Source organism: Ornithodoros turicata, chromosome 3, assembly GCF_037126465.1.
Source record: "Ornithodoros turicata isolate Travis chromosome 3, ASM3712646v1, whole genome shotgun sequence".
In the NCBI taxonomy this organism is placed as follows: domain Eukaryota; kingdom Metazoa; phylum Arthropoda; class Arachnida; order Ixodida; family Argasidae; genus Ornithodoros; species Ornithodoros turicata.
In genome coordinates, this window is record NC_088203.1 from 21,461,511 (window position 1) to 21,488,465 (window position 26,955).

Here is a 26,955-nt window from a genome sequence, read left to right on the forward strand (position 1 = left end):
ACGACACACATGGCCCAGCTGTTTTCGGAAGTTGTACACCAGTACAGATTGGGTGTGCGAACTGCGGTTGGCTTTTGAACTGCTCTTTGGTGTCCAAGCACCTAGAGCTCCAGTGAAGCCTGTTACAAGACGTGAAAAGATAAGTACTGTAACTTTTTCTAAACCGTTCGCGAGGACAAATAAACTTGCTTTATCAACCGCCATCGCTTTTTGTTTCTCTGCTTTGGAACAACACATGCGTTACTCTCAGCAAGAGCAAAAGAAAAACAGACGAAGCTGAGAATGGGGGAGAGGGGAGAAGAAGAATATGGCGGCCTATAAGAAGAAGCAGACGAAAAACCCGAGGAGACAAGGGAAACGAGGTTGAGAAAGGAGGTCGGTCTGCGCATGCGCACTTCACCCCTGCTTTTTTGCCGCGCAGCTGATCTAGACCGCTGTGAGTGGCTCCCGGAGATCACGTGCTTTGGGCGCGCGCCATTTTACCTCGACCATTGCATCTATGGGAGCTTCCGGCGGACGATGATACTGAGAGCGCCCATAAGGAGGAAGAGGATGAGGAACAAGAAGAAAGCAGCGCGAGCTTATACAACCTAAGGGCCATTTCCTTTGTGGGAGAAGAAGAAGAAGAAGAACCTGCCATGCGCGCATATGCAGCAATTGCGTTCAGTAATGAATGACCCTCATCGGATGTGTTCTCTCACTGGAGGCTGTACATTCTGGAAGGCGAGTTTTATGTTAAGAACTTTGTGTTCACTGTGTTATATCTGTGGGGCACACATATTTCATGCACGGTTTAAAATACAGTACAGACACAGTAGTACAGTATACACACACAGAGACACAGTTTCAGTTTCGCAAATGTGAACCACTCCCAAGCACAAGCAGAGGCGTGCTTTATGCCTTAATGTTATTTTCCTCGAACCATGAGTAAACTTGAGCAGCATGTTATGGCAGGCGTATCATTGAGGCAGGCGTAATAACTGACACTTCCGGTGTACTGCTTTAACTCCAGCACCCGCAAACACTTGTGGCACAACATTTGCGTAATACTTCGGCAGTGTGCGCCGTGAATGATGCATTTTATGGTATGCGATTATAATCTCAATATACTTTCAATTACAGTACTCCCAGTATTTCGTAGGCTACGTCTGCAGGGGTCTCATCAATATGGATAGCAATGCAGGACGCAGACCACTCGAAGCTGTACAGGTGGAGCTGTATACCAGATCATACCGAAAATAAAGTAGCTTGTCTGCGCGGTCTGGACATTGTTCACTGCCCCGTCAGCGTGCGTTTGCGAATGTCAGACACTCGCGTCACCTCGCGGGATTCTCGCACCACTGGGTTTTGAGATCACGTTATCAGTGCTGTTTTCATGCAGTGTCCGGAGACTTTATGCTCCGGAATTGAAGTGCTAACGGAATTCAAGTGAAGCGACTGTGTCGTGTCTACTAATTTTGCTATTCTCAGGACAAGGTACAGGAAATGACCCCGCAGAAGAGGAAACACCAGCCATTCAGAAATATATCTCTGATAATAGTGCGACGGCGACGAGTACGATCATGGTGCCAAGTAATGCAACCAACACCGCGACCACTACGACTGCTGCGACCACTACGACTACTAGCACCTTGAAACCGCGTAAGTGATCTATGTTGTGAATCCTCCATATTGATTGATGATTGATTGATGATGCGGCAGCGCTTGTTGTACGTTGTGAACTCTGTTCACTGCTTCACTTGCTAAACCAATGTCTTCTCTTGCGCAGCCTTGCCTGGAAAGTTTCTTGCATGCGTCAGTTCACTCGATCAGGCAATATTTCAGGAGATAGATGGGTTGTGCTACTTCATGTTCTACACCGTCCAGGACATCAACCAACTGAAGAACAAGAATCTCGGTCTTTCGAAAAGCAAAATCGGTGTCGACATACCGAGCTCGTAAGTGGAATAGGAATGGAATAAGAACATGCATCGAGTGAACCGTTAGTGTGGTGAGATGTAGGTACCCTGGTGCTTTCATTCTTGGACATGCATTCTGTTTCAGGAGGGTTCAGGCTAATCAGGCAAAACTTGCAAATTCCATCGCAACGTATTGGCCAACGATCCGAGAGTTCGCTGTCCTGGATCTGGAACTCCGCCCAGGTGTTTCAACTTATGTCGATGACGTCATAACATTTCTAAAAGTAAGCCTTGTGCTTCGTCTTGGGCGTTTCTCGCGGAAAATCATGTAAGGTACAGAAAAGCTGGCGTTGGGGCAGCGGAAGAGACTTAAGATCGCCGACATAGGTGTCGCCGTCAAGAGCGGCAGCTTGTAGTAGAGCTATGAACGGGCTGACTTCTCCTGGTTCTACCCGGTCCGGGCGCATCGAAAAATGACCCGATCCGGGTCTTCCTGTTTTTATGCGGCCCGACCCGACCGGAGACGCAACGAGAAAGGCCCGGCATTGCATCTGGAGCTGTGATTTACGACTTTCTAGCGCTAACCAAACGTTATCGTTGCACTACAAGCTTTTGTGGAGGTAGAGGATAATAATGGTGTGTTTTATTTTTGAAAGAACATGCAGCGCCACTGCCTTGTGTGCGTTAAGTAGCTGCTCCCTTCCTTTTTCTGGCAGTACCAGGCAGTAAATAGCTGGTGTAGCTATTAAACGGCGCCTTGGCTTTTTCACTTCTGAGGGCAAACTGACGTCTGAACAGGCTCGCTGTTCCTCCCTTTCTCTCGCCGCACTACGTCATGCGGGGCCTGCGTTCCCTTTCTTCGCTTTCTGAAAGAGGAGGGGTCACGTGACGAAGCACGGTACCCCAATTCCGTGCACCCTCCAACAGCGGAAGCGTGAAAAGCGCGCTCGCGTACGGAACCCAGAGTACGTGCGTAACAACTTAACGGTAGGAATGCCAAACACTTGCGCTCCGGTGGAACCACTTGACTCGCCCATTGCTTTTCCTGTCGTCTTCGATCGTTGTCGTCGTCGTATTTCGGGTGTATCGCCGTCGCTGTCGTTTTCAACCCAATTTCCCGGCACCCGCTGCGACGGCGCGTGCTGCTCCCTGTAACTTTTTCAAATGGCCTATTGCGAGTAGATTGGGAGTAATTGGAGGTAGAGGATGTTGTGCACAGACTCCTGTGTCCCATCTCTTACCAATCTTTGCAAGCGTGATTGTGAAACATGTGACGGGTGAGTCACGAGCAATGCGAAGTGGCCTTGAGAAGGTTCTAGAGGTTCACACCATACGTATAATGCAGCGTCATTATTTGTATTTGCAAATATATGGACACGGATGACGGAAGCACGTGTACCGTATAGTCATGCATTGTACGGAATGACCTCCGTGGCTCACAGAGACGGGAACACGTTTGTCGGGCCGAGCCCGGGCAGGACATTAACATAGCGCAAAGAAGATGCCGGACCTGGCCCGCAGGCCGGGTTTTGCCCGTACAGGGTCCTGAGCCCGTGCAGTGTTTTACCTAGCAGTACCAATGTCTGTTCCTTGCTTCTCCTCGCCAGGGTTGCGGAATGCGGTCACCTATTCCTTTCCGAGGAATGCAATGGAATGGAGATTTGTGATAATTTCATCCCCTTCGACTCCTCCGAATGGAAATATATTTCCCACTTCTGGAATGGCCTGGCAACCCCATTCCATTCTTTGTGTGATGACTGTGATGACAAAAAAATAAAAGAAAAGAAACAAAGAAAGCGGGGAAAACCAATCTACCAAGACTGACGCGCCTACACCAATCCATTCCAATTCCATTCCTGCGAAAACAATGCCTAATTCAATTCCCATTCCATTCCTAGGACAGCGTCCCACGTTCCCTTCAAATTTTATTCCGGGCTCTGATAAATCTGGTATGATTCCAGAATCTTTTCAGCTTCTGAGTGACGACTCCGCAGCCCTGATCATCACCGTGACAACGTTGTATCCATATAATATAAGACAGCAAAGAGTGCGTCATCGCGATAGTCGCCTCGCGAAGAAAAGCTGTTTCCGAAACGCATAAACGAAAGACATATCAAGTGAAGCATTTACTAAACATATTTTGTGAACGGTTGGCAGCGTACAGACCCTATAATATCATCATATTTGAGATATCAGGAGCCATCAAAGGAGAGAAGCTCCCACTAGTATCCGGTAACATTTTTATTATCTTGAGGAAAAAATAAATGTTATTCTTAATAAAACAAAAAAGCAAAACAAGCCTGGTCGCAGGTCTCTGTGATATTTTATTCTCGCTCTGCGAGGCTCCAAATAAACGAGCGCGAATGGAGAAGTTCCAGCTTTTCCAAATTTAGCATTCTGAACCCTCCGAACGGGTTCTGAAAGCATTGTTTTTTCACTGGCAGAAGGGTGGTGAAGATTTACTTATGACAATCAAATTCGGTGGCAAACCTCGAAAAAACGCAAAAAGAAATCGCGAAAACGCCTCCGAGGACGTTTGTAGCAGAACTTTGCCAATTTCTTACGTGGTCCCACGATTCCTGAATGTGACAAAAGTTACATGAGATAAAATAGCTTTTTTACTCCTTCGTATAGCGCGTATAGCGCGTGACCATATCTTCAGGAATCTGTCCACAGTGACGCCGTAATCTCGAAGCGGTGTCAGAAAATCGCTGTTTTCGGGGCCATTTTTCTGAAGGTCATCTTCAATTTTGTGGAGACATGCCATGGACACCGCCCTTTGATATTACAAAGTAAAATTTCTGCTTATTTTATTTTTTCGGTGCGCGCGAATTCTTTTCCCACGCCCTGTCGCTTTGAGATCCTATGGGTCAGAGAATCACGTTTTTACCCGTTTACCTTCTGCAGAAGGCTACGTCATTAGAGGCTATAAGAAGCTCTTTCATCTCATGTAACTTTAGTCATATTCGCAAATCGTGGGACCACGTAAGAAATTGGCAAAGTTGCGCTACGTACGTCCACGGAGGCGTTTTCGCGATTTCTTTTCGAACTTTTTTAGGGCTTTGCCACCGAATTTAATTGTCTTAAGCCAATTTTCAAAAAAAAAATGCTTTCAGAAGAGAGCAGCCGTTCGGATTATCCAGCGTGCCTAATTTGGAAAAGCTGGAACTGCCCAAATCGCGCTCATTTATTTGGGGCCTCGCACACGGAGAAAGTGCGACCAGGCTTGTTTTGGTTCTTCTTTTGTATTAGGAATAACGTTTATTTTTTTCCTGAAGAAAATAAAATTGTCACCGGCGCCCCTCGGTGGATTATAGATGAAACTGTCGCGGACCCCTAAAGCGCATATCACAGAAACCTCATTACACTAACCCCATTTTTACTCAAACCTCAATTGGTCAAACACCGACGCAGGTCTGCGGGTCCCGAGTGCGTATTTATATTTGCTAGCCAGTACAGAAACCAAAGGGAACTCGGAGGAGAAATGCCCTGCTTGGTCGAGGGGAAGGAGGTTTACTACACGGAGCGGCTGTATGCCACGCTCTCCGTCGCAAGGCAGCTGTGTACGCCGCCGTCGGGCCATTCGCGTCCCTGTAGGAGTACACACTGTGGCCTGCGTCATGCAGGGTGCAGGGCAGTGTCATGTCTGTATAATCGCAAGCGAAAATAAATGACGCTCATTTGAGACCGCCTGTTGGGACATCATCGATGTGGTTAAAAGCGCTAAAAGTGGTTCGTCTTTACCTCTTTTAGCGCTTAAAACACCATCGAAAACGAATGATCAGAAAGAAAGAGGTGATGTCGTCCCTCAATCATTGAGGGACTATGGAGGCGTGGGGGAGAGGGCCTGGATAAATCAACGCGCGTACGTCTCGTCCGTCGTCAGTGATTTATCGAGAACCCTCCCCCCCCCCCCCCCAAATGGATTTCTCCGCTCTCGCCACACAGCGTGTCTGTGCCTGGGGGGAAGGGGGCTCGTTCTTGAGTCACTTTCAGTATGTCTAGCTATTACCAACACGCCCAAAGATGTGTTTTAAGTAGTTAATGAAGCTCTCACGACTTTAAGGTAGCTGAGCATTCCTTGATTTCTGGCAACACCCTCGTGCTTGGGGCCAACAGTTAGCAACCTCGTTCTCGCGGATTCCCCTGTGTGAGTTGCACATTCCGCGCCATTAGCTTCATCTTTAAGGGAAAGAAAAAGACAAAAATCACCAGCGCCAGAACCTTTTCTTTTAACCACACTTGACGCTGCCCGAGCATCATTTTTATCCTATGCTATGACACTTCACGTTGATGTGTACATAGTTACGGGCGTGCAAGCGAGGACGGTGCGCGCGCCGCACTCTTCTGGAAATAATAAAATATCCGCTCTGCGGAAAAACCAACCAAGCTGCAGTGCTCTGTGCTGTCGAAACTGTGGATTTTCCTCGAGCAGATGAAAAAAAAAAAGGCACCTCGAGTCTGGACACACACACTGAGATGTACAGAAAAGGAAGGACGCAAGATGCACATATACAAAACGCTACCAGCTGCGTAGGCTGCCTAATGTCACATTCCCATACGCAGCGTCCGCACATGTGTCGTTTTACAGCCATTTCCCTAGCTCAACCCTCCTTTTCCCTCTTTTTTTATTGCACGAACTTCCCGTTTGTTACAATGATCCTTGGATCCGTCTGTTTCAAGTTCATGCGCTGTAACAATCTCTCGTGTTCCAGTCCGAGCTTGAGTCTCATTTTTTTTTTCCGGCAAACGAAAGTTGTAATTTTTGCGATCCCAAACGTGTATTATTCCCGATCACACCGCGTCAATCAGTGCTTCTAGCGGCCCTCTTCCCCAGATGGTTTCTCTGGGCAACACTTTCACTTGCGTTAAGGATATCCAGTCGTCAACAACGGAACTAGAAGTTTTCCGCGCCACCCTCGCGAGTGTCGATGACGCCACAGAATGGTTGTGGCAATACAAGGCCAAGGCAAGCACTTCGTGGATTATTGACAAGACTATGATGACATGTGAAAGGTAAAACATACACTGCTTGATTTATTTAAATTTTATTTATTTTCAAGAGTTTTAGAAGATTTATTTAACATTCAAGAGTAAGAAACGATCAATTATGTTTTGCCTGTTCTCGAGAGTCAGTTACTCTGAACGTGCTTTAAACAATTCTGGTCGAATTACAGTTTCCAGTGTTTCCTACAGAGCAAAACATTTTTTTCACTGAGAATACGTTTCGGTATTCTTTTGGTAGGCGTTGCCCACCAAATTGAGCTGTGTAGACTTGCCGTAGTGTATCCTTGTCTACTTGTGCAACTGGTCTTACACCTGTTCATTGTCCATTAAATAAATAGTGTACTTGAGCAAGGTTTTATCTTCTCCTTTTAACCAACATAATACGTGGCAACTTTGAACAGACGCCGCATGAAGTATCTGGCGGAGTAACTGATCTTGTAACTGCATCTGTGATTAAAATATATTTTGACTTCTGTAACTTTTCTTGCAACTTAGTTCCTTTCTGAGCCATGCAACTGTAAGTTAATTAGGTTCTGCGAGTAATTATTCCACACTGGACTTGCTACAAAATTGTGTTTTCTCGTTTGCTGTTGAATCTTGTCTAGCTTAATGATGTTTAAATGACGCTCTTGCTCGTGATAGAAACATTAGTCTGAAGCACAGTTGTCTTGGTGCTGATTCCTGTCCTGCGTAGTGTACACACCATGCCATCAGTGCCTGTCCCAGAAACCAAGTTCTCTACTTTGTCAACAAGATGGTGTTCCATACTGTCCGGAGGTGCCGTCACCACAGTCTGAACAACGCCAACGTCTTGCTACAAACTGCAACGCAAATATTGGTATTAAAATCAAGAAGGTTATCAAGAAGGTTAACAAGAACACGAAGAAGAATGATTCATTTCTTCGTGTAGAGCGTCCCCTGCCTGGGGTGATCAAAGTCATAGCACGGAATGCGCTGATGCCCTCAGGCTCCTTCGTTGTGAACCAGCCTGCCGTACCTGTAAGCTGGTAATGGAAGGTGGGGTCGTGAACCTGGCAAACTGTGCTCTGAACCCTGTGCCATTTACTGTGTACCACTGGCACAGTATATGGCGCCTGGACAACTTCGACTGCAGTGGAGCCCATATCGAAGCTACAGGAGAAGATCCCACTGTACAAAGAGCAAGGTATGCAGGGTATAGCTTTGTTCTAGTTAGACATTCTTGCAGCTAGTCACTTAAGTAAGTCAGCTCGTGAATAGTGCTTCCTCCTTCCTATTCTTACCGAACCTGAACAAATGACGATATACTCTTTTCGACATGCCCACCCGACACAATGTGCAGTGTTGGATTTAAGTTATTTATAAACAAATGCTTTATCTTTCGAAATACTTTTCCCACACCGTTGCAACGAAATCTGCTAGTGCCACGGCATTGAAGACCTTGGTCCGGCAGAGGATTATGTCCTTCAATACACGGATAGACGCTTCTACGAAATTATTTGTTGGGTGGCCCCGTGAGATTATGCCTTCCCGGAAGAGCCTCACCCATTCTTCCTTCTTTTTCAGAATTGTCTCCACTCTTGCACTGTACTGGCTATTGGAAAGTCTTTCAGGCGAGTAGTTGCTGCCACTAACTCTGCTTCAGAGTCAGCATACAGGACCTGCAGCGGTAATTTAATACTGTCAGTCAGAGCTCGGTATGCAATTGTTATTGTTATTATTGTACTTCGTATCTCTATAATCACTATCTACTTCCACACGTAACAAAATTTCATCAGGCTAAATCTACCATGTTTCACCATGTACCATGTGTACCACAAATGTACCATGTTACCAATTTCACCATGTACCAGCTGGCCTGCACCCTTACCCTTTTGCCATTCATCAGGCTATTATGAAAAAGCTTCTCACTTTTAAACAGAAAAAGTTTGCAGTAACACGTGATCGTGTGATACTGTGACATACTAACCTGCTTGAAAGCAGACATAAGCCATTGCTACTCCATCCTTAGCAGATGTAAGCGACCGCCACTCCGCGTGTAAGATGTGAAAGTGGCAAAGCAGCTGGGTAGCCTGGGGCCACGCCTTGGATAGAGCCTCCTCCTGCTTGTGGTACCAAATGGAACGTCACTTTCTTTAGCTGCTGAAGCCTCTCACTATTGCTGCTATCTAAGTTGTTACATGTCCAGTTACATCAAGAACATTATTCTGCCTGTCTGAAAATAGTAGTTGACAATAAAACCTGTTGGGTAACACATGTCCTCAAGAACACCTGTCCAGGTAACACCTGTCCACACGAAATATTTAGAGTTACATAAGCAGCATATCCCCGAGTTCGGAGACAAGAGAAGGAGACGAACAAAAGTGCATTTGTTTGCGTGTCTCCTTCTCAGATTCCAAAACTTGAGAACGTAGTGAGTAGTCAGAAAAACTAGCGTATCTCGCAGTGCCTATCTAGCAAAACAATTGCTAGATACGCTAGCTAGCGTATTTAGCATCAACAAACAAGACCGCCCCCGTCCCCGCCCCATCCCGCTCTTGCGAATGTTAATTAGGGCTAAACCACGTGAGCGCCAGCCCACAGATACCGACCTCACTGTATCATCTGAGGAATTAACCACGTGGGCACCAGCCCACTTTCACGACTCTATCTGGTAAGCCATCCCTGCAACATGCCTTTCTTAATATTATAATTAGGTGCACGCCCTACTGTGTTGGAGTAAACCACGTCAGAGTGATACCGACCTCACTGTGTCATCTGAGGAATTAACCACGTGGGCACCAGCCCCCATATCGTAAGCCAGCCTCCAGCAAGTCCCTCGCACGCGCAACACGCGCTTCTTATTATAATTAGGTTGCATGCACACCTACTATGTAAATAACAAAGTCTGGGCACGCGCCTCAGTCTTATAAAAACGGTACATGCAAACGGAGATTAGTCAGAACAATAAAAAATGGCAGACCAGTTCTACATCAATTTACTCTCAAACGCGGTTGAACCAGCCCACGAAGCTGTCGTTATACTTCTTAATAAGTTTACCTCCACCCTCTCGCAGATTTTAAACCTGACCAGTTGTGGCTGACCACGTGGGGGCACCAACCCCTTTGCTTGCCTGTAGGATGCACTCACTGAATGTCATCTTAATTGTGTAGTTCCATCAGAATGATATACCTCTTGTTTTAAACAAACTACGTTAACAATGAATAATTAGCTTAGTTATGAAATCAGAAATGTGCCATAACCGTTCATCCATCTAAGGATCTTAGTAATTATTTTTTAATTCTTTATGGATAGTTGCACAATTCTTACTCGATCCTGCAAAAGCGTATACGAAGAGGGGAGTCAAGTCCTGTAGATCTCATAAACAAAATACAGAGGAAGCGTGGACCTCCACGTGAAAGCTTGTACAAATTAAACTTAAACAAAAATCTTCAGTGTCGGCTTCTGTGTTTTGTTTATTGGATCCCTGCAAGGATAAAACGATAGCTCGATTCATACATGGCACAACATTGTTCAAATAATTTTTTTCTTATTACGTTTTAAAGTCGACAAGTAGGACACCTCGCTATCGTCTGCCTAATGGAAATGGTTGATCAGCCAATCGACTCCTTCCGAAGTGCGAAGAGACAGTATATACTTAAACTTCAGAGCGCTAAGAGCGTAACCGAAAAAAAAAAAAAGAAGGCCTACAGCTCTGATCTTCGACAACCGATCGAAAAAAGAAAAAAAATGCACCGGCCGCCGCCACAACATCGTTGCGAATTGCAAGGATATGGCGTAGCTAGTATTGAGATGTGATTATGGACAGGGTGCTAAGGGTGTGTAACCGACAAAAGGCTTACCGCTTCGAAATTCGACATCCGACGCATCATGGGGGAACATCATGATATTCATTGTAGAGATTTCATTAAACATGCTTGGACTTGTAGTCGACCAGGCTACCTCTCCCCATTAATCCGTTTTGTGTACGACACGGATTAACTCTCGAGAAATGATAAGATCACTTTTTCCGTATTCCATTAAGATGTTGTTGCGTTAGCGACGCTTTGCATATTAGACGACGGGATGGCTGAAGGTCACGCTGTTTCCACTCAGACTGTGATATCTCTTCTGCTGATTTGCATGAGCACGCGAGCAAGTAATCGAGCGAATAAACGCTCGAAGATACACGATGTTATTGCAATAGCAAGCATTTGCATATAAGACAACTCGTTGGATAAAGGTCGTACCTTTTTACTCTAGCCGGTGTCGCCTTTGCAACTCGAAGACAGGAAAAATAATTACTATGCGATACATGTTGCGCCGCAGGAAAAAGAAGAAGAAAAAAAGACGCAGTATACTAATGACAGCCACCTCCATGCTGACTGCTTTGATTTCTGAACAGAGCGAGCCAGCCCGGGTAAAGCCGTAATTACCTCTCAAGGATAAACGATAATATCACTTTCCTCATCACGTCTTTGGGGCGAGACGGTCGACGCTGCACTCTCATAGGCAAACGAAGCGACTTCTATATAAGACGGTTCGTCCGCAACGCTTTCCGGACTGAGCTGGAATGTCAAGTGAATGCCACTTGATTGTTTTCAGGTGGATTCACTTGACATTCCAGCTCAGGTTTTTCCGTGCGGGTGTTTGACTGGAAAAGCAGACTAAGGTGAGTACATGCTTTTTCTCTTCTCTTGTTATAAGTTCTTCCCCTGTGAGCGTGCAAGGTCACAGCCATTTATGGAATGCATGTAGGTGAAAGAAAAAAAGAAAAGAGGTTCATTCCTTCCCACTGCCGACATGCAATATTTGTGATTTTAAAGTGCACCTTCTTAGATCATCGCAGTAGATGAAGTGAAAAATAAACGATTGCAAACAGTACAACATTATTTTTTTATTTAGGACATTGCATTGCGTTGTATGTTTTGGAGGACATTGCTAATTTACAAGTCGGCTTCACCTAACTTCTACGTGCGTTGCGGGAAGTCAACGTTAGGAAATGCTCAGTCTTGCTGGATTGCTTGTTTCTTTGCATTTCAATTCAGCGGAACGGTGTTTTTTTTAATTGTTTGACTTTGGTTCTTCATAAAACATATTTTCCAGTTCATCGTCTTTGTTGTAACTACTCCGACGAGGTTGAAGGGTCATCTCACATTTTGGGCTTGTAAGATCGACTTCTTCTAAGCATTTTTTTAGCTTCTCTTTTTCATTTCATGTTCGGGTAACAACAGAACACTTCACCTGCACGTCAATGGCAAACAGGTCAGAAAGAAAGGAATGTGTCTACCTTCATTTGTGAGATGTAGCTAGTCTTCACCCAACTCCTACGTGCATTGGGGGAAAGCCTACTTTAGGAAATGTTCAGTCTTGCTACTGCATGTTTCTTTGCATTTAAAATTAGCGAAACGGTGTTTTTTTTTTAATCGTTTGATTTTGGTTTGACATAAAACATATTTTCCAGTTCATCTTCCTTCTTTTGCTGTAACTACTCCGAGGAGGTTGAAGGGAAGAGTTTGAGATCTTCCTTGACAACAAGGCAAAAATGTGTGCTATACAATGGAGAAGAGGTGGAAAACTTTTTTTTTTTCAAGTTAATCCACTCGGGATTCCAGATGAAGATTTTTTTCTCTGTGAGAGTGTTTGACTGGAAAGACAGACTGTGGTAAGTACATGGATTTGCCCTCCTCTTTTGCAATACATATATATATATATATATAACGCTTTTCTATGAACATGCAAGTCATTTATGGAAATGCAAATATGAGGAACGACAAGGTTTCATGCCTCCCGCTTTCAGTGGCGACATGCAGGTCTTTGTGATTTAAGGAATGCTTTCCTAGTCCATCACAGGAAGTGAAAACGTTTGCAAACAGTTACTTTTTTTTTTTATTTAGATACAAGGACAGTGAGATCACAGCCCTTTTAGATAGTGAGATTCCATAGCCAGAGTGATGTCGACCAATTGTTCTGCCAAGAGAGTAAATGTTGCCTGGGCAGCGGCGAAGTTTTAACTCACGTTCTAAGCACAAACAGCATACATCTGAGCATTCGTTATCGTAATAGGTCCTTGTAAGATTGGCTGTCTCTAAGCATTTTTGCAGCTGGCGTGTTTCGTTTCGTGTTAGGGTAACACCAGAACGCTTCGGTTTACCGTTTTCACTCCAAATGCGTACCACAAGCAAGTCAGAAGGGCACGAATGTACATAAACATATTTTTCCAGTTCAGCTTCTTTGCTGCAATTGCCCTGATGAAGCTGAAGGGAAGAGGATGGAAGCTTTGTTAGCTCGATGATCACCACAACAAGCAAAAACGTGTGCCACACAACGGAGAAGAGAACACACAAACATCTATCCATGTCTGTTCACTCACAATGAAATGAGAGGGCGTAGTACAAATGTACATTTTTATTTCCCTGATACACGAGCGGTGATTATTTTTTTATGCTCCATTGTGCACCAGTCGATGTTTGAAGAGGTCAAGTGTTAGCTTGCTGATGTAGCCTGTTAAGTAGTGCCAACCTTCAGACTCGGCTTGTTCCATGAAACATAGACTCTCGGCAGCAAGATGCATAGCGTCAACCTCGTCAGCATATGTCAAAATTTCGTCCACGTGACGTGACCATTCAGCAAGTAAGGCGAAAGGTGATTCCGAGGCAAACGTACAGGCGGTGTGAACTCTGGCATACATTGTTTTTGCAGTTTTCCAAGTAACCCTGTCAGGAGGTTGATCTGGCAGCGCTTGAAACAACACCATATCCGTCACAATTTTAAAAGCTTCCACGAGCGAAGTTTTGCCTACTTGTGTTAACCCACATTCCAATATCTCCTTGTAGGAGACGTGTTTGAGACGACACACAGGCTGCATCCGAAATTCGTGTGTGTAACCTCTTCTCCATCTGCCACACACATCTCTACCTAGCACAGGCTGCTCTTCATCTGCGTCTGATGATGACAACCATGCGCCATCAAGCCGAGGATCAACCTCAGGCCATGTTGTGTCATCGGCGGCTGACTTGTCTTGACTGGTCATTACAAACCAAGGTAATTTTCTGCGATCCACTTCTTGTCCAGACTGCCAGTGAACTGAACCAAGTACTGAAGCTTCCCATTTCTAACTCGTCGTTTTATGATCTTCTCTACTTTTGGAACCTCTCTCACTCGTACAATTTCACTCTCATAAAACCCACCAATGATGTCTTCATTTTTAAGATCACGTAATAGGTACGTGTTAGGATACCCTAACTTGATCGCTCTCACCACGAAGAGTTCTGACGTAAATGACCCTAAATAACGTTTTATTAGCTGATGTCTGTATTTTGCAATTCTCACTACGTCTCCAACGCTGTAGCGCGGCTTTTTTGGTGGTCCAACCGGGCTGGGGTACAGTCTCTCTCGGAAAATGTGCTCGTTTTCTTTCTTTACGTCCACTGGTCTGGCAGAAAGCGATCTGTGTACGCGATTGTTGTAAGCTTTCACTACTTGAGGTAAAATGTTCACATATCGCTTGTGACCCTGGAATGTGAAGATACGGTACAGTGTGCTCACAATTGTTCGCTGAGATCGCTCGCGATACTGGCCTTCATAGGTGAATTTGTATGGATGAGCCGGATCCCCCTTGCTTTCAGAAACTGTTGTACCACCTTGTTTGTAAATTCTGTTCCACGATCTGTGTGCAAAAGCTTGGGTGTCCCAATTCTTTTAAAGGCAAGTTTAAAAGCTCGAATAACCTCGGGAGATCGTTTATTACGAATAGGTACAATGGCAAGAAGCCGAGAGAAAGCATCTATACAAAAGAGCAAATAGCGAAAACCATCGTTCTGGTTCTTTAGACTTTGCAAATCCTTTAGGTCAGCCTGGAATAGTTCACGAAGTCCAAGTGCAATGGTTTTTCGAAACTTCGTGGGTCGCTTGTATTCCTTATGCAAACTGTACACATCACTTGTCTCCAGAAATTTAGTGACTTTGTCCTTCTTTTCGCCAATGGCTCGAGCAAGTCTCTGCACTCCACCAAAGCTGCCGACATGTTGCGGGTCATAGTAGGCTGCCATTAGTACTTCTTCCTACTGCAAACTCTAAGAGCATCGAGTGATAGATAAGCGTTGATTGTAGCTGAAACGTCTCCTCTCATCCAGGGAGGTTGCCTGTTGTGAAGTTCGTACTTCAAAAGCTCAACAATAGATGAGTGTGGCACCACCTTTCCGTGACAGATAACTCTTCCGTACTCGTCGTAAGCCAGAACCGTTGTCATCAGCTGAAGCATAGCTAATACCTTTTTATGATGTCTTGGAGGAAGTGTGACAGTATTTTTTCTTCTTCGAAGTAGCCTCTCTCCTCGGAGTTCAGTACGGTGTCCATGTGAGCTGTCGTGCGCGCTTCGCGGCTCGTGTGAGCGGTGGTGACGCACGTCGAGGTGTGGAAGCTTCACTTACGGAATGAGGTGAAGGAGTGGCCAGAGTTTTCTCTGCTGTATGTTTTTGAAGACGAGATGGGTGCACAATAAGTGCTGGTAAGTTTAGCTTGACCAATAGCGGCAAAATCCGATCAAAATAGGGTGGTCTTTGAACATTTCTTGCTTTCGTCACGAGATAGTATACGAGGTCAATTATATTAGTATTGTCTACTCGCTCACCGTCGACAATTATCTGAAATGTTTTCCTATCCCATGAGATCGTTGGTTCCAGAAGACGTAATAGGTTTTCTGATCTGATTTTATAGCCACTGCTCATGAAATCAACGACAGTATTACTTTTTTCCTCGGTCTGTGTTTCCTCTTCTCTCGCTGTTGTTGAACCCAGTGTAGGTGTGCTCTCACTCACAGTGGGATGTAGCAAGGAGTGAAGATATTGGATTATCTCTTTTGCTTTGATATCGTCTGGTTCATCTTTCTTCAATATCTGTGGGATGGGGGTTTCCCGGTAAGGCACAAGCTCGTATTTCTGCATCGACTACACTCCGATTGCTTTTGCTATCGCCCTTCCACCTAAAGTCGAGAGGAGACCCAGCAAAGGTGGCAAAAGGAACTGTAGAAAACCACCAGATTGTTGCAATACCTTTCGAACTTTCTTCACTCCTGTAGTGTCTCGTTTTGCCAAAAAGCGGATAGGTGTTGCATAAGGTTGCAACTGATTTCTCACTCTTGGAGCTACCTTAATGTTTCCTTTACAAAGATTCATACAAATCTCTCGAATAGCAGTTAGTTGCTCTCTCGTAGCATGTTCCAGGAGAAAATAACGTTGCTCCGGCAACTTTGCATCAGCAAGCAACTGAAGGAAATGAATATTCTTCTTGACACGTTTCATGTTTTATATACTATTTGTCGCTGGTCGTCTGGAAATATATTAGTCCACACCCTAAATTGGTCTGAACAGTTTTGGGATAGGTCAATTACAAGGTATGAATATGGTTTCTTGCAAGCATCTTTATATATACTTGGCAGTAGTTCACTTTTCTTTCGACCAAACAGTTGTCGTGAAAGTATTTGCATTTGGTCCGCAGTGCGGGCGGAACGACATAAAATTAAGGCACTGCTGTTAAACTGAATGCATCTATACAGAGGATCATTAATAAATAAATATTGTGTTATGAAAATAGCTGAACAGTTGAGGTGGTGACAGCCAGCTACATAAAAATTGCAGATTTCTTTGAGCCTTTGTTTGTCGGCTAAGCAATCATCAAATATAATTAAAGAATTTCTTACAGTATCAAGATTAGTAGGAATATCCTGACTGAAGGTTACCTCTGGAAAATTATCAAAGATTGGTTGTTTGTACAAGTATATGTACAATATATGATCAAATGGTTTGTCGAAGACAGCAGCTCTATGTTTAATTAGACGTGTAACAAGTGTCGTCTTTCCACTCTGGCTTTGACCTGATATGGTCATTGAGACCGGAGTGGTAAACCTATAAGGTCCAACCTCAGCCATCTTTTGCAAACGAATGAAGCATGCTATGAAATCACAACATTACATAAAGGAAGGTTACAGCAAAGACGAGCCTGTACATCACTCTCAGATTGGCTAAACTGAAATACAGACCTTCAAGGTTGTAGACATTCAAGGTTGCGCACAGCCGTGTTAGTTATCAGACCAGGAGCATTCCATAATGGAAGGTTACAACAAAAAGCAAAGACAAGTCTGTGCTCTAAGCTTGCCCAAAGTCGAAGTACACACGTTCAAGGTTGTAGACATTCAAGGTTGTGCACGCAGGTATGTTAGTTACCAGACCAATGAAGTTAGATAGGACACGCTGAAACATGTCTTCACGTATAACGTTGCAAGGATGTAGACGTTCAAGGCTGTGCACACATGTTAGAGAGCTGCATGCAATCGCTATATAAGAGCGGACATAGAGAGTGGTTCTTCATTCAGAACGTCAGACTGAGGAGGTGTGTTACATATTCCTGTGGAAGATGTAAGAGTTTACAAATCTATTCTTCTCTTTCAGTTCATTCTATACAGCAAGAGGAGAAAGCAAATTGTCATCATAACAGCGAAGCCTCCATAACACAAGTAAGCTATGTCATCCGTCATGGAAAAGTTGGATAAACTGAAAAAATGTGGTGACGGTGAAATTCAGAAAATGAGCAACATACCCAAAAACGAAAAGTTCGAAGTGCTGGACATTCAGAAAATTGACACTATGTATGGCGAGGCCGTATACGTGGAGCTCCGCATGGAAAACGACAAGCCAGTGAAAGTGTATCTACCTGGACGCTTCAAAAAATTGTCGGAGGAAGAGCTAGAGGAAATGCGACTGCTTCCAAATCTCAAAATGGAGAAGAAAGAACGGTTTACCAAAGATGGTAAAAAAGTCATTTCGCCAGATATTATCTTCACCAATTCGAAGAGAAAGTGATGAGATATGGTGACGTGTCACTTATGCTCCCAGCACGAACGGCAGTATTATGCAACAGCATTAGGTCTTCAGATTCACTTGGCAAATGTTCACAATCTTCAAGCCCCCTGCATTCCTTTTTGTGAGACTTTGTGCACACTGCGAAACTATACTAATCGGTTCGAGCTACATTTACACGACAGGGACGTTAGCGGACATGATGTTACAACCTTTTTTCACGAGTACAGACAGTACATTGCTGATGTCTTACGACACTTTGGTTTCCCACTGCGCTATTTTGTATTGCTTAAAGTGGAACTTGGTCGTCACACGCCAGACGATGAGTTACAGCTCGAAATTAGTTTCGTGCCTTCCAAAGTAGTGACAGTATGGTCAGAGGCAGATGTAGAACCTTCTATCACTCAAGTGACTGCTGAAATAGCACAAAATTTGGAAAACCTCGAAGTAGAAGGTTCAGGTTTTTTTCTCTTTCGCATTCATGCCTGTATCATGAACATTGGACGTTTGATGCCTCAACTGATTGGATGTGCCCAGTTTGAGTTACCGCAAGAATTGAAGCATAAGTTTCGTTCTCTGTTGTGTGTGGACTTTGGTTTGCATGAAGATGAGCAGAACATGTGTTTTGCCTTCTCTGTAATAGCTGCACTGCATCCTGCTACTGGTTATCGCAGGCGTAGGGCATCTTCGTACAGACCATATATTTCTGAGTATGTTTTTCCGAAAACATTCCCGGTAGCTTTCCCAAAAGAGGTTGAAGCATTCGAAAAAAATAATGGTATCAGTATCAATGTGTACGCCTACGAAAGGGAAGACAAATCTCTGTACCCCATCAAGGTTGTCGATGACGAGCGTGAGAAACATGTGGATCTGTTGCTAATCGACTCTCATTTTCTGCTTATCACAAATTTTAATGGATTATTTCAACCTAGCGGACGGTTTCATTGCAAGAGGTGTATGATGGGCTTCTCATCAGACAGAATCCTCAGTGATCATTTAAAGATGTGTTTGCATCAGAAGGTTGCTAAGACAATTTACCCTAAGAAGGGAGAGACGGTAGCATTTGCCGGGGAACATCTCATGTCGGAAGTCCCTTTCTACTGTGTATATGATTTTGAAAGTGTTTTGTCACCTTGTTTGGAGGAAACAAACGTGTATGAGGATCACTGTCCTTCCTCATTTTGCCTTTTGGTTATACGTGCATCCGACTCACACGTGTTGCAAAAGCATCTTTTCCGTGGTCCTAATTGTGTCACAGTATTTATGGAGCTGCTGCGGAAATTGCATGACGAAATTTTAGGATGGATACATGCTTTTGCACCTCTAGAAATGACTGAAGAGAATGAGCGTCAACATACAGCAGCCACTCATTGTAATATCTGCAAAGAATCCTTTGCTAAAAGACAAAAAGTTCGAGACCATGACCATGTAAGCGGAGAATTTCGACAAACACTATGTCAGACGTGTAACCTGAAACTGAGAGTGCCACCCAAGATTCCAATCATTGCACATAATGCTAACTATGACATGAGTTTTCTCCTGTCTCATTTACATCTGCTTAAGAAGTCAGACATCAACGTGATTGCCACCAGCTGTCAAAAATTTAAAGCAATTGACATCGGCTCTTATCGATTCTTGGACAGTTTGAGTTTTCTGAACGCAAGCCTTGAAACACTGGTGAAAAATCTACGTGATAAAGGTGAATCCAACTTTCAATGCCTTCGCCAGTTTTTTCCAAATGAGGAACACTTTCAGCTGGTTGTTCGTAAGGGGGTCTTCTGTTATAACTTTGTCACCAGTTTTGAAGCCTATGATGAGCCTTCGCTACCACCTCGAGATAAGTTCTTTAACATTTTGAATGGAACCGAAGTAAGTGAACAAGACTACAACCACGCGCAGAATGTGTATGAAAAATTTCGGCTCAAGAGTCTTGGAGAGTATTCGGACTTATACCTTCTGACAGACACACTGCTTTTAGCAGATGTGTTTCAGAACTTTCGAAAGTGGACACTCGATGTGCACAAGATTGAACCGTTTCATTTTGTATCCCTTCCAGGATTAAGCATGTCTTGTGCACTAAAAATGAGTCAGGTAGAACTAGAACTAATTAACGACCCCAACGCGTACCTGCTCATCGAGAATGGCTTACGAGGAGGTGTCACACAGTGCTCCCTGAGAAAAGCAACTGCGAATGTGCCAGGAACAGAACAGTTTGATCCCGAAAAAGAAAAAAAAATAATTAACTACATTGATGTAAATGGCCTGTATGGAGCAGTCATGAGAGAACCATTGCCTTACGGAGGATTTGAGTGGCTCACTGAGGAGGAAATTGTTAACTTGGATATAGCTCAGATACGAGATGATAGCCCTGTGGGTTACTTTCTTGAGGTAGACCTAGTGTATGACCGAGCAACTCATGAACGCCACAGAGATCTTCCCGTTGCCCCTGAAAAAATGTCCGTTCGTTATGAGCTATTGTCAGACTATCAGAAGGCGCTCATGAAGAAGTTCAATCTTCCACAGAAAGCTACCGAAGCAAAACTGTTGCTAACATTATTTGATAAAGAGAGGTACTTTCTCCACTATCGCAATTTGCAACTGTATCTGCAATTGGGGTTGCGTCTCACTAAAGTTCACAGGGTTCTCAAGTTCAATCAAAAGCCCTTTCTGCGATCCTATGTCGACTTCAATCACGAACTTCGGAAGCGAGCTACAAACGCATTTGAGAAACAGCAATCAAAGCTAATGATTAATAGTGTATATGGCAGGACATGTATGCAAGTCAGGAAATTCGTAAATTGTCGCCTCACAGTAACAGATGAGCAAGTGTTGAAGCTTCTACGTAAACCAAACTTGAAACAGTTCCGCCCTCTGAGCTCTCACGTCATCTTGTTCCAATTTAGTCAGTCTGTTCTTCGCATGAAGCAACCGCTGTACCTGGGCTTCACAATATTGGAATTGTCTAAGCTGAAGATGTTTGATTTTTATCATAACCATCTTCTCCGTGTAGCCCCTGATACACGACTGCTATACATGGACACTGATTCTTACATTGTGATGCTGAGTGACGATAAAGTACTCCACGAACTAGCTGACGAGCATCTAGACAACTCTGGATATGACCCTGATCACCCACTCTATTCGACAAAAAACAGGATGGTACTAGGAAAGTTTAAAAATGAGCTTCCTCGTGATCACATTCTTGGCTTCTGTTGTCTGAAGCCAAAGCTGTACGCCCTCGATCTGTGCAGCAAAAAGCAGTACAATCGCGCTAAGGGTGTTAAACAATGTGAAGCACAAAAACTCCACTTCTCTATGTACACGAATGCTCTCGAGCAGGGCACAATGCATAAAGTTAAACAGAACCTCATTGTGCACAAGGACAATGTCAACAAAAGTGTGTCAGTGACAAAAATAGCCCTCAATCCACTGGATACGAAACGCTTCATTTGTGATGATGGAATTGACACGCTACCTTTTGGCTATGGTTGAATTTTTTTAATGTGTACGGATTGGTCTCTCTAATGAAGCGATGGTGTTGGGGTGTGCACCGTCACGAGGTTTCATTACAGAGTTGGCATACGGGAGTAGGAGGGAACTCATCTGTTATCACCCCCGCAACAGATGTTGCCCTTCTATTCCTGGTCCCACAGAAAAAAATTGTAATAAAGATGTTACATCCATATAGCTATGGTTTGTCATATATTAGAACAATGTCATGTTAGAACCATGAACTAAAGCTATTGCATTATTCCACATCTATGGTTGTCAGTGTGGGATTACTTACAACTGTGAGTTAGGAGCTAGAGGATATTTGTTAGCCACGAGTGATGACTAAGCTGAGACCTGGTTTGATGAATTTCATGTCTTCCTGAAGTAATGTGTAGCTCTTGATGTGAGTGAAAGAGAGACAGTTTGCTTTCCCATATTGCTGCATGCATTTGCGATGGAAATAACAACTGACTTTGTCTGCAAGTCACTGTTTGTAAATGGACCGTCTCAGACGAATTTGATTATATGTGCGTGAAATAACCTGTTTTCTAAGAATTTGATTATAAGAGTATGTGATAACCAGTTTCTAATAGCATGTATGTAATCTATAACAACGTCTTTGTTTGCAAGTCAGTGTTTGCAAATAGCCTGTCTCAGATGAGAGTCACTGTTTGTAAATGATCCGTGTCAGAAAATTTTTGATTATACAGTCAAACTTCTTTACAACGAAACTCAGGGGACAGCAAAAAAAATTCGCAGTAAAGGTATTTTCGTTAAAAAGGATGTCCATTATTGGACCTATAGGGCTCCAGCAGGACCGCAAAAAAATTGCTGTAGTGGTATTTTCGTTAAAAAGGTGTTCGCTATAAAGGAGTTTGACTGTATGTGTATGAAATAACCAGTTTCTAATAGCATGTATGTAATCATCAACAATGTCTTTGTTTGCAAGTCACTGTTTGTAAATAGCCTATCTCAGATGAGATTTTTTTTATTACCAATGATTCATTATATAGTGTGCAAATTAAGTTGACAAATAAAGCTCTTTTCAGGCAAACTGAAATTTTATTGAATGCTCATAGTACACTACAGCATGACATATCCTCTGTTTTTCTTGGGAAATTTTTTCGAACAAGTGTTTCTATCAATCTGTCATTGTGTCTGAAGTTGGTTGGTGAAAACTTCTGAGTGCACTCTTGAAGAGAGAAACCACAGGCTAGAAGACTACCTACATACAAGCAGTACAGTCCACATGTAGCAGATCCATATCCCTGAAGTCGTTTTGCATTGTAGTGAAAGGAAGATGTTGGGTGAATAAACTGGTAAATTTCTTTGCAAACTGGTCGTATGCCGTAGCTGTCGAAATAAGAAATGCTGTTGTTCTTAGAGATGTAACATAAGGTCCAGTGTTCTCCAGGAGAGGATCTAGGAGCTGTGTTTACAACATACAGCCCTGGTTCAGCTTTTTGACTTGCAATTTCATTGCATGCAAATGTTCCACGAAACAGTGGCCTTGTGCAGTGATTTCGAGCAAAGGCTGCATAAAATTCCCATTCCTCCATTTTTTTTTCTATACGAATTTGACTCGTCTGTCTTTGTTGATTTCTAGCACACGAGGTGTTTCTGAAACAAAGAGAACTGTAACAGCCTCTGTAAGATTTCCACCAAATGTTAGGGTGAGACGAACATTGGCTTGTACCACTGGACTCAGCGACTGCACTTCCACATCTGGAGTGAGATGGTAGTAGAGCATAAACGTTTCTTTCTCATATGCAGCCGGAGCTAGAGGTATGTCTTTCCGCTTCAGCTTGTGAAGCAAATTCATATATCCTTTAGAGTAGATCGATCGTTGAAAGTCAAAGTCATCTGTGTACTGTTGTCCACCAACATCAAGCACAGCTCTCTTAAGCTTGAAATTTTCAAGTTTAAATGGATTCCTTTGTCTGTTACCCTGGTAGGCTTCACTTCTAACCATCAATACTGTCAGCTTTGAGGGAACTCGTTCACTGTAAAGGTCATCGAAAATCACTTGAGATTGATTTGGAGCAATTGTCCTGTACTTAATCTCTAATCCTCGAAGGAGGTATGATGCTGGAGTTGTCTGAAGTCTTCGTTCGATGCCGACGAGTACACTTGGAGAAACCTGCACACGTCGCAGGTACAACACAATTCGTGAAAACTCTATAGTGTGTTTTTCAGTCTCGCTGGCAGGTGCAAGAAGTCGAAAATCATCTGTGTTCTGACGAAGGACAACTCTTATGTCGACTCCATTGAGAAGAAACTTTTCCTGTTGACATATATCACTGAAGATAGGGGAATAAAGATCGCAGAGTGTCGAACCTTTGGTCCGTTTGTAGCGTGCAAAAATTCCTTTTGCCTCAACAGGAGCGGCAAAATTTTCAGATTCTCCCACTGGATCTGGTTCGTAGAGCATTGCAGAGAGGGTGTGAGTTTGAGTAACATTATTAGCATTTGTTATTATGTCCAAGTATGAACGATATGCATAATTTTCGAAGTTAGAAACCAGTGTCGAATTAAGGTAGACGTGGACATGATGAAAGAGCGAGGATGCAAATGCTTGCACAGGTATCACACTATCTGGTGTCACTGTACTGCCAACTGTACTTGATGCTGTATCTCCATTTTTCCGTACAATTTTGCATTGAATGTGTAGAAAACTAGACTGCAAGTCAAAGAATCCACCTCCGAGACCTGGAACATTATATTCGATTACACCACTTGCTGTAGGGGCAGAAACTGGAAAAAACTCCACATATTCTGACTTCTCCAAGGAAAAGTTTGTTGGAGGAAGAGAAAACAGTTCCAATTGGTTTGTGGTGCAGAGGCAGGAATTCTTATGTACTATTGCGATGCTAGACATTTTCTGTAGTAAAAAAATCGACCTTTCTTCGCTTCTTCAGGGATTTTACTGACCGACCCACCCTCTTACGTTTGCTTTTATTGTTGACAGATTGTTTTCTTTTCCTTCCTTTTCCTCTGAGCCTCTGAAGCAACTCGTCACGTGTTGAATGGATTGTACGACCAACTCCTTTCCTTAGAGCTTCTCTAAACGTTGATCCCTGCTTAACTTCTTCTGCTATGTGTCGTCCAGTGTCGAGGAGCTTTCGACCCACGTAGGGAGCTACCTTCTTCGTTAGTATAGGTATAAACTGCTGCACTAAATCAGAGAAATAACCAGATCCGACTTGATAAAGAGGAGCTGAATAATGTGGCAGTGGTTGATCACGTTTGCCCGTACCATAATGTGCTATGCAACAGGGTGCCTGTGTTATATACATTTTCGAAAATGCAGTGTCACTCCAACACGTCCTGAGCCGGCAATGAATGGAATGAAATCACCTATCTCGTTTGCCAGTTCGATTTGAATGGTGGTCAGTTCTTTTGCTATCACATATTTATAGTAAAGATTAGTGAAAGAATATGAAATCACTTCATTCCGACTCTGCACTCTGAAAGGGAGTAAACGGAGAAGAGGTGCCGTGATATCACCGACAGCTTCATTCTCGATGATGTCACTGTAAATAAAGATATAATTTTGTGCTGGAAAAAGACAGACATCCCGCTGGGCTACAGCAAAACTTGAGAAGGTTGTCCTTTTTCCGAATCCAAGCATCAGAGCCAAATATGGATGAAATGTGACATAACCCTCGCTACGACCTTCCAGCTGACAAACTCCATTGTATGGATTATAAAACAAAACACGTGCACTTTCTGGTAGCCCTAGCTTTGTTCGGTATGCATGATTTATTGCATCAACTAGGTCCTTTCCCGACTCGTAATACCCTTCTGGAATTTCATATTTTGTTGTACGTGAGCGGTACGTGATTAAAGTAATTTTTTCTTCTGTATCCTCTTGATACTTCAATACTTTTACTGGTTGACCTTCATCCACTTCCGAACATCCAATAATCTTTTCAGGAAAACCAAGCTTGGCAGAGAGAGCTAGGCTCAACTCAAGTCCGGTATTGAGTGGCAGTTGTAGCTCATAATGTCCAGTGACACGTAGAATCCTTGCTTGGCTTTTTAAATGTTTCGTTAGGAATTGTCGAATTGGTAAGATAATGTTTTCTCCTGCGCGAAACTTAATTTGCTCTGTTGTGAGTGTAGGAGCAAAGAGACTAGTTTCAGATATAGCGTTATCAGTGTCCGTGACGTTCTTAATTGCAAACGGGACATTCACCTCTGTCAGGGCAACTTCCCACTTCCCATCTAAGTGCACGGGATGAGCAAGTTTAACTCTGAACTTACTCATCGTGTTATTAGGAAATACATCGGTGGAAGCGTTTGAGAGTAAATTGATGTAGAACTGGTCTGCCATTTTTTATTGTTCTGACTAATCTCCGTTTGCATGCACCGTTTTTATAAGACTGAGGCGCGTGCCCAGTCTTTGTTATTTACATAGTAGGTGTGCATGCAACCTAATTATAATAAGAAGCGCGTGTTGCGCGTGCGAGGGACTTGCTGGAGGCTGGCTTACGATATGGGGGCTGGTGCCCACGTGGTTAATTCCTCAGATGACACAGTGAGGTCGGTATCACTCTGACGTGGTTTACTCCAACACAGTAGGGCGTGCACCTAATTATAATATTAAGAAAGGCATGCTGCAGGGATGGCTTACCAGATAGAGTCGTGAAAGTGGGCTGGTGCCCACGTGGTTAATTCCTCAGATGATACAGTGAGGTCGGTATCTGTGGGCTGGCGCTCACGTGGTTTAGCCCTAATTAACATTCGCAAGAGCGGGATGGGGCGGGGACGGGGGCGGTCTTGTTTGTTGATGCTAAATACGCTAGCTAGCGTATCTAGCAATTGTTTTGCTAGATAGGCACTGCGAGATACGCTAGTTTTTCTGACTACTGTAGTGCCAACGTCAAGTTTGTCTCCTAGTGTGCATACTCTTCTTTGAATGGCAGAAAGTATGACAAGATTTCAACAATGGCAGTTGAAGAAAAGGTACCATTATTCAACTGAACTGCAACTGGGCATTTTGCTTTATCATCTATTCATTTACTATTTCATTTATCGTGTTTTGTACCAATTGAGCTAAGCTAACACGCCTTCGCAGCTCTGCTAAGGCGTGTTAGCTTAGCTCAATTGGTAGAGCCCTGGGCCGGTAATCCAGAAGATGTGGGTTCGAGTCCTACAGCTGGCTAACCTTCAGTGACTTTCATCTTTCATCGTAATTTCTTAGGCAACTTGAGGCTTTGTATGTATTTGTCCCTTCTACGTTGTTCCAGCCTCAGTTCACTCATGAAATGTTTGATTTCTGAAGTACATATGTGTTTCCTTAACAATTCTTCGGGGTCTCACATGACGCATGGCCATGTTCTCATTAACCCTTATGCCTTTTAAGATCACAGCTTGCGTGGAATTGGCTAGACCCCTAGACAACTAAAGGCAGGCAATTTTCAGGTGACCCATGCTAACAAAGTTTTTGCTAAAGGCCTTTACGCCTGAAAATAAAATCATAAAATGAGGCTCTAGCGCATCCATAACAAAGTAAGTGCACTTTGCAGGAGGCAAAGAAACCCCAGGCTTTCTCTGGACTTGTCTATTATCCACGGTTGCATGGGTGATATAATAAAGTCGATTTAGTCTTTACAAGCACCTTCATTTTCAAATGAAGAAAGTTTCACCTCTTCAACAGAAATTACAGAAGAATACGCCAGCCAGTGGAAAATGTACTTTTTTGTTCTGTAATGTTATTCATCTAAATTTCTGTGTGCCCC

General features: G+C 43.6%; 2 protein-coding genes across 7 annotated transcripts in view; both read left to right on the plus strand.

Moving 5' to 3' along the window:
- The first annotated feature begins 575 nt into the window (after nt 1-575).
- Nucleotides 576-26,955, plus strand: part of LOC135388275 (uncharacterized) — a 49,219-nt gene continuing 22,839 nt past the window's right edge. For both annotated transcript variants that reach the window (XR_010421323.1, XM_064617709.1), the window contains exons 1-4: nt 576-723; nt 1,123-1,641; nt 1,769-1,937; nt 2,044-2,182. Coding sequence is in view for 1 of the 2 variants with exons in the window: in XM_064617709.1 (XP_064473779.1) it covers nt 1,563-1,641; nt 1,769-1,937; nt 2,044-2,182 (387 nt within the window). In the remaining variant the exon portion in view is untranslated. The remainder of the gene's footprint in view (nt 724-1,122; nt 1,642-1,768; nt 1,938-2,043; nt 2,183-26,955) is intronic.
- Nucleotides 12,497-25,349, plus strand: LOC135388274 (uncharacterized). Of its 5 annotated transcripts, none has more exons than XM_064617706.1 (3): nt 12,497-12,528; nt 13,700-13,907; nt 17,312-25,349. In XM_064617706.1, the coding sequence occupies exon 3, from the start codon at nt 17,729-17,731 to the stop codon at nt 21,209-21,211; it is 3,483 nt and encodes a 1,160-aa protein (XP_064473776.1). In that variant the 5' UTR covers nt 12,497-12,528; nt 13,700-13,907; nt 17,312-17,728; the 3' UTR covers nt 21,212-25,349. The 5 variants fall into 5 exon arrangements, with proteins under 5 accessions (XP_064473776.1, XP_064473778.1, XP_064473777.1 ...); XM_064617708.1 differs by lacking the exon at nt 12,497-12,528 and having other exon boundaries at nt 12,634-13,907; nt 17,312-17,736; nt 18,105-25,349; XM_064617707.1 differs by lacking the exon at nt 12,497-12,528 and having other exon boundaries at nt 12,634-13,907; nt 17,312-17,376; nt 17,444-25,349.

Coding starts and splice junctions, on each gene's coding strand:
- LOC135388274 (XM_064617706.1), top strand. CDS start 17,729: ATGGTGACGTGTCACTTATGCTCCCAGCACGAACGGCAGTATTATGCA.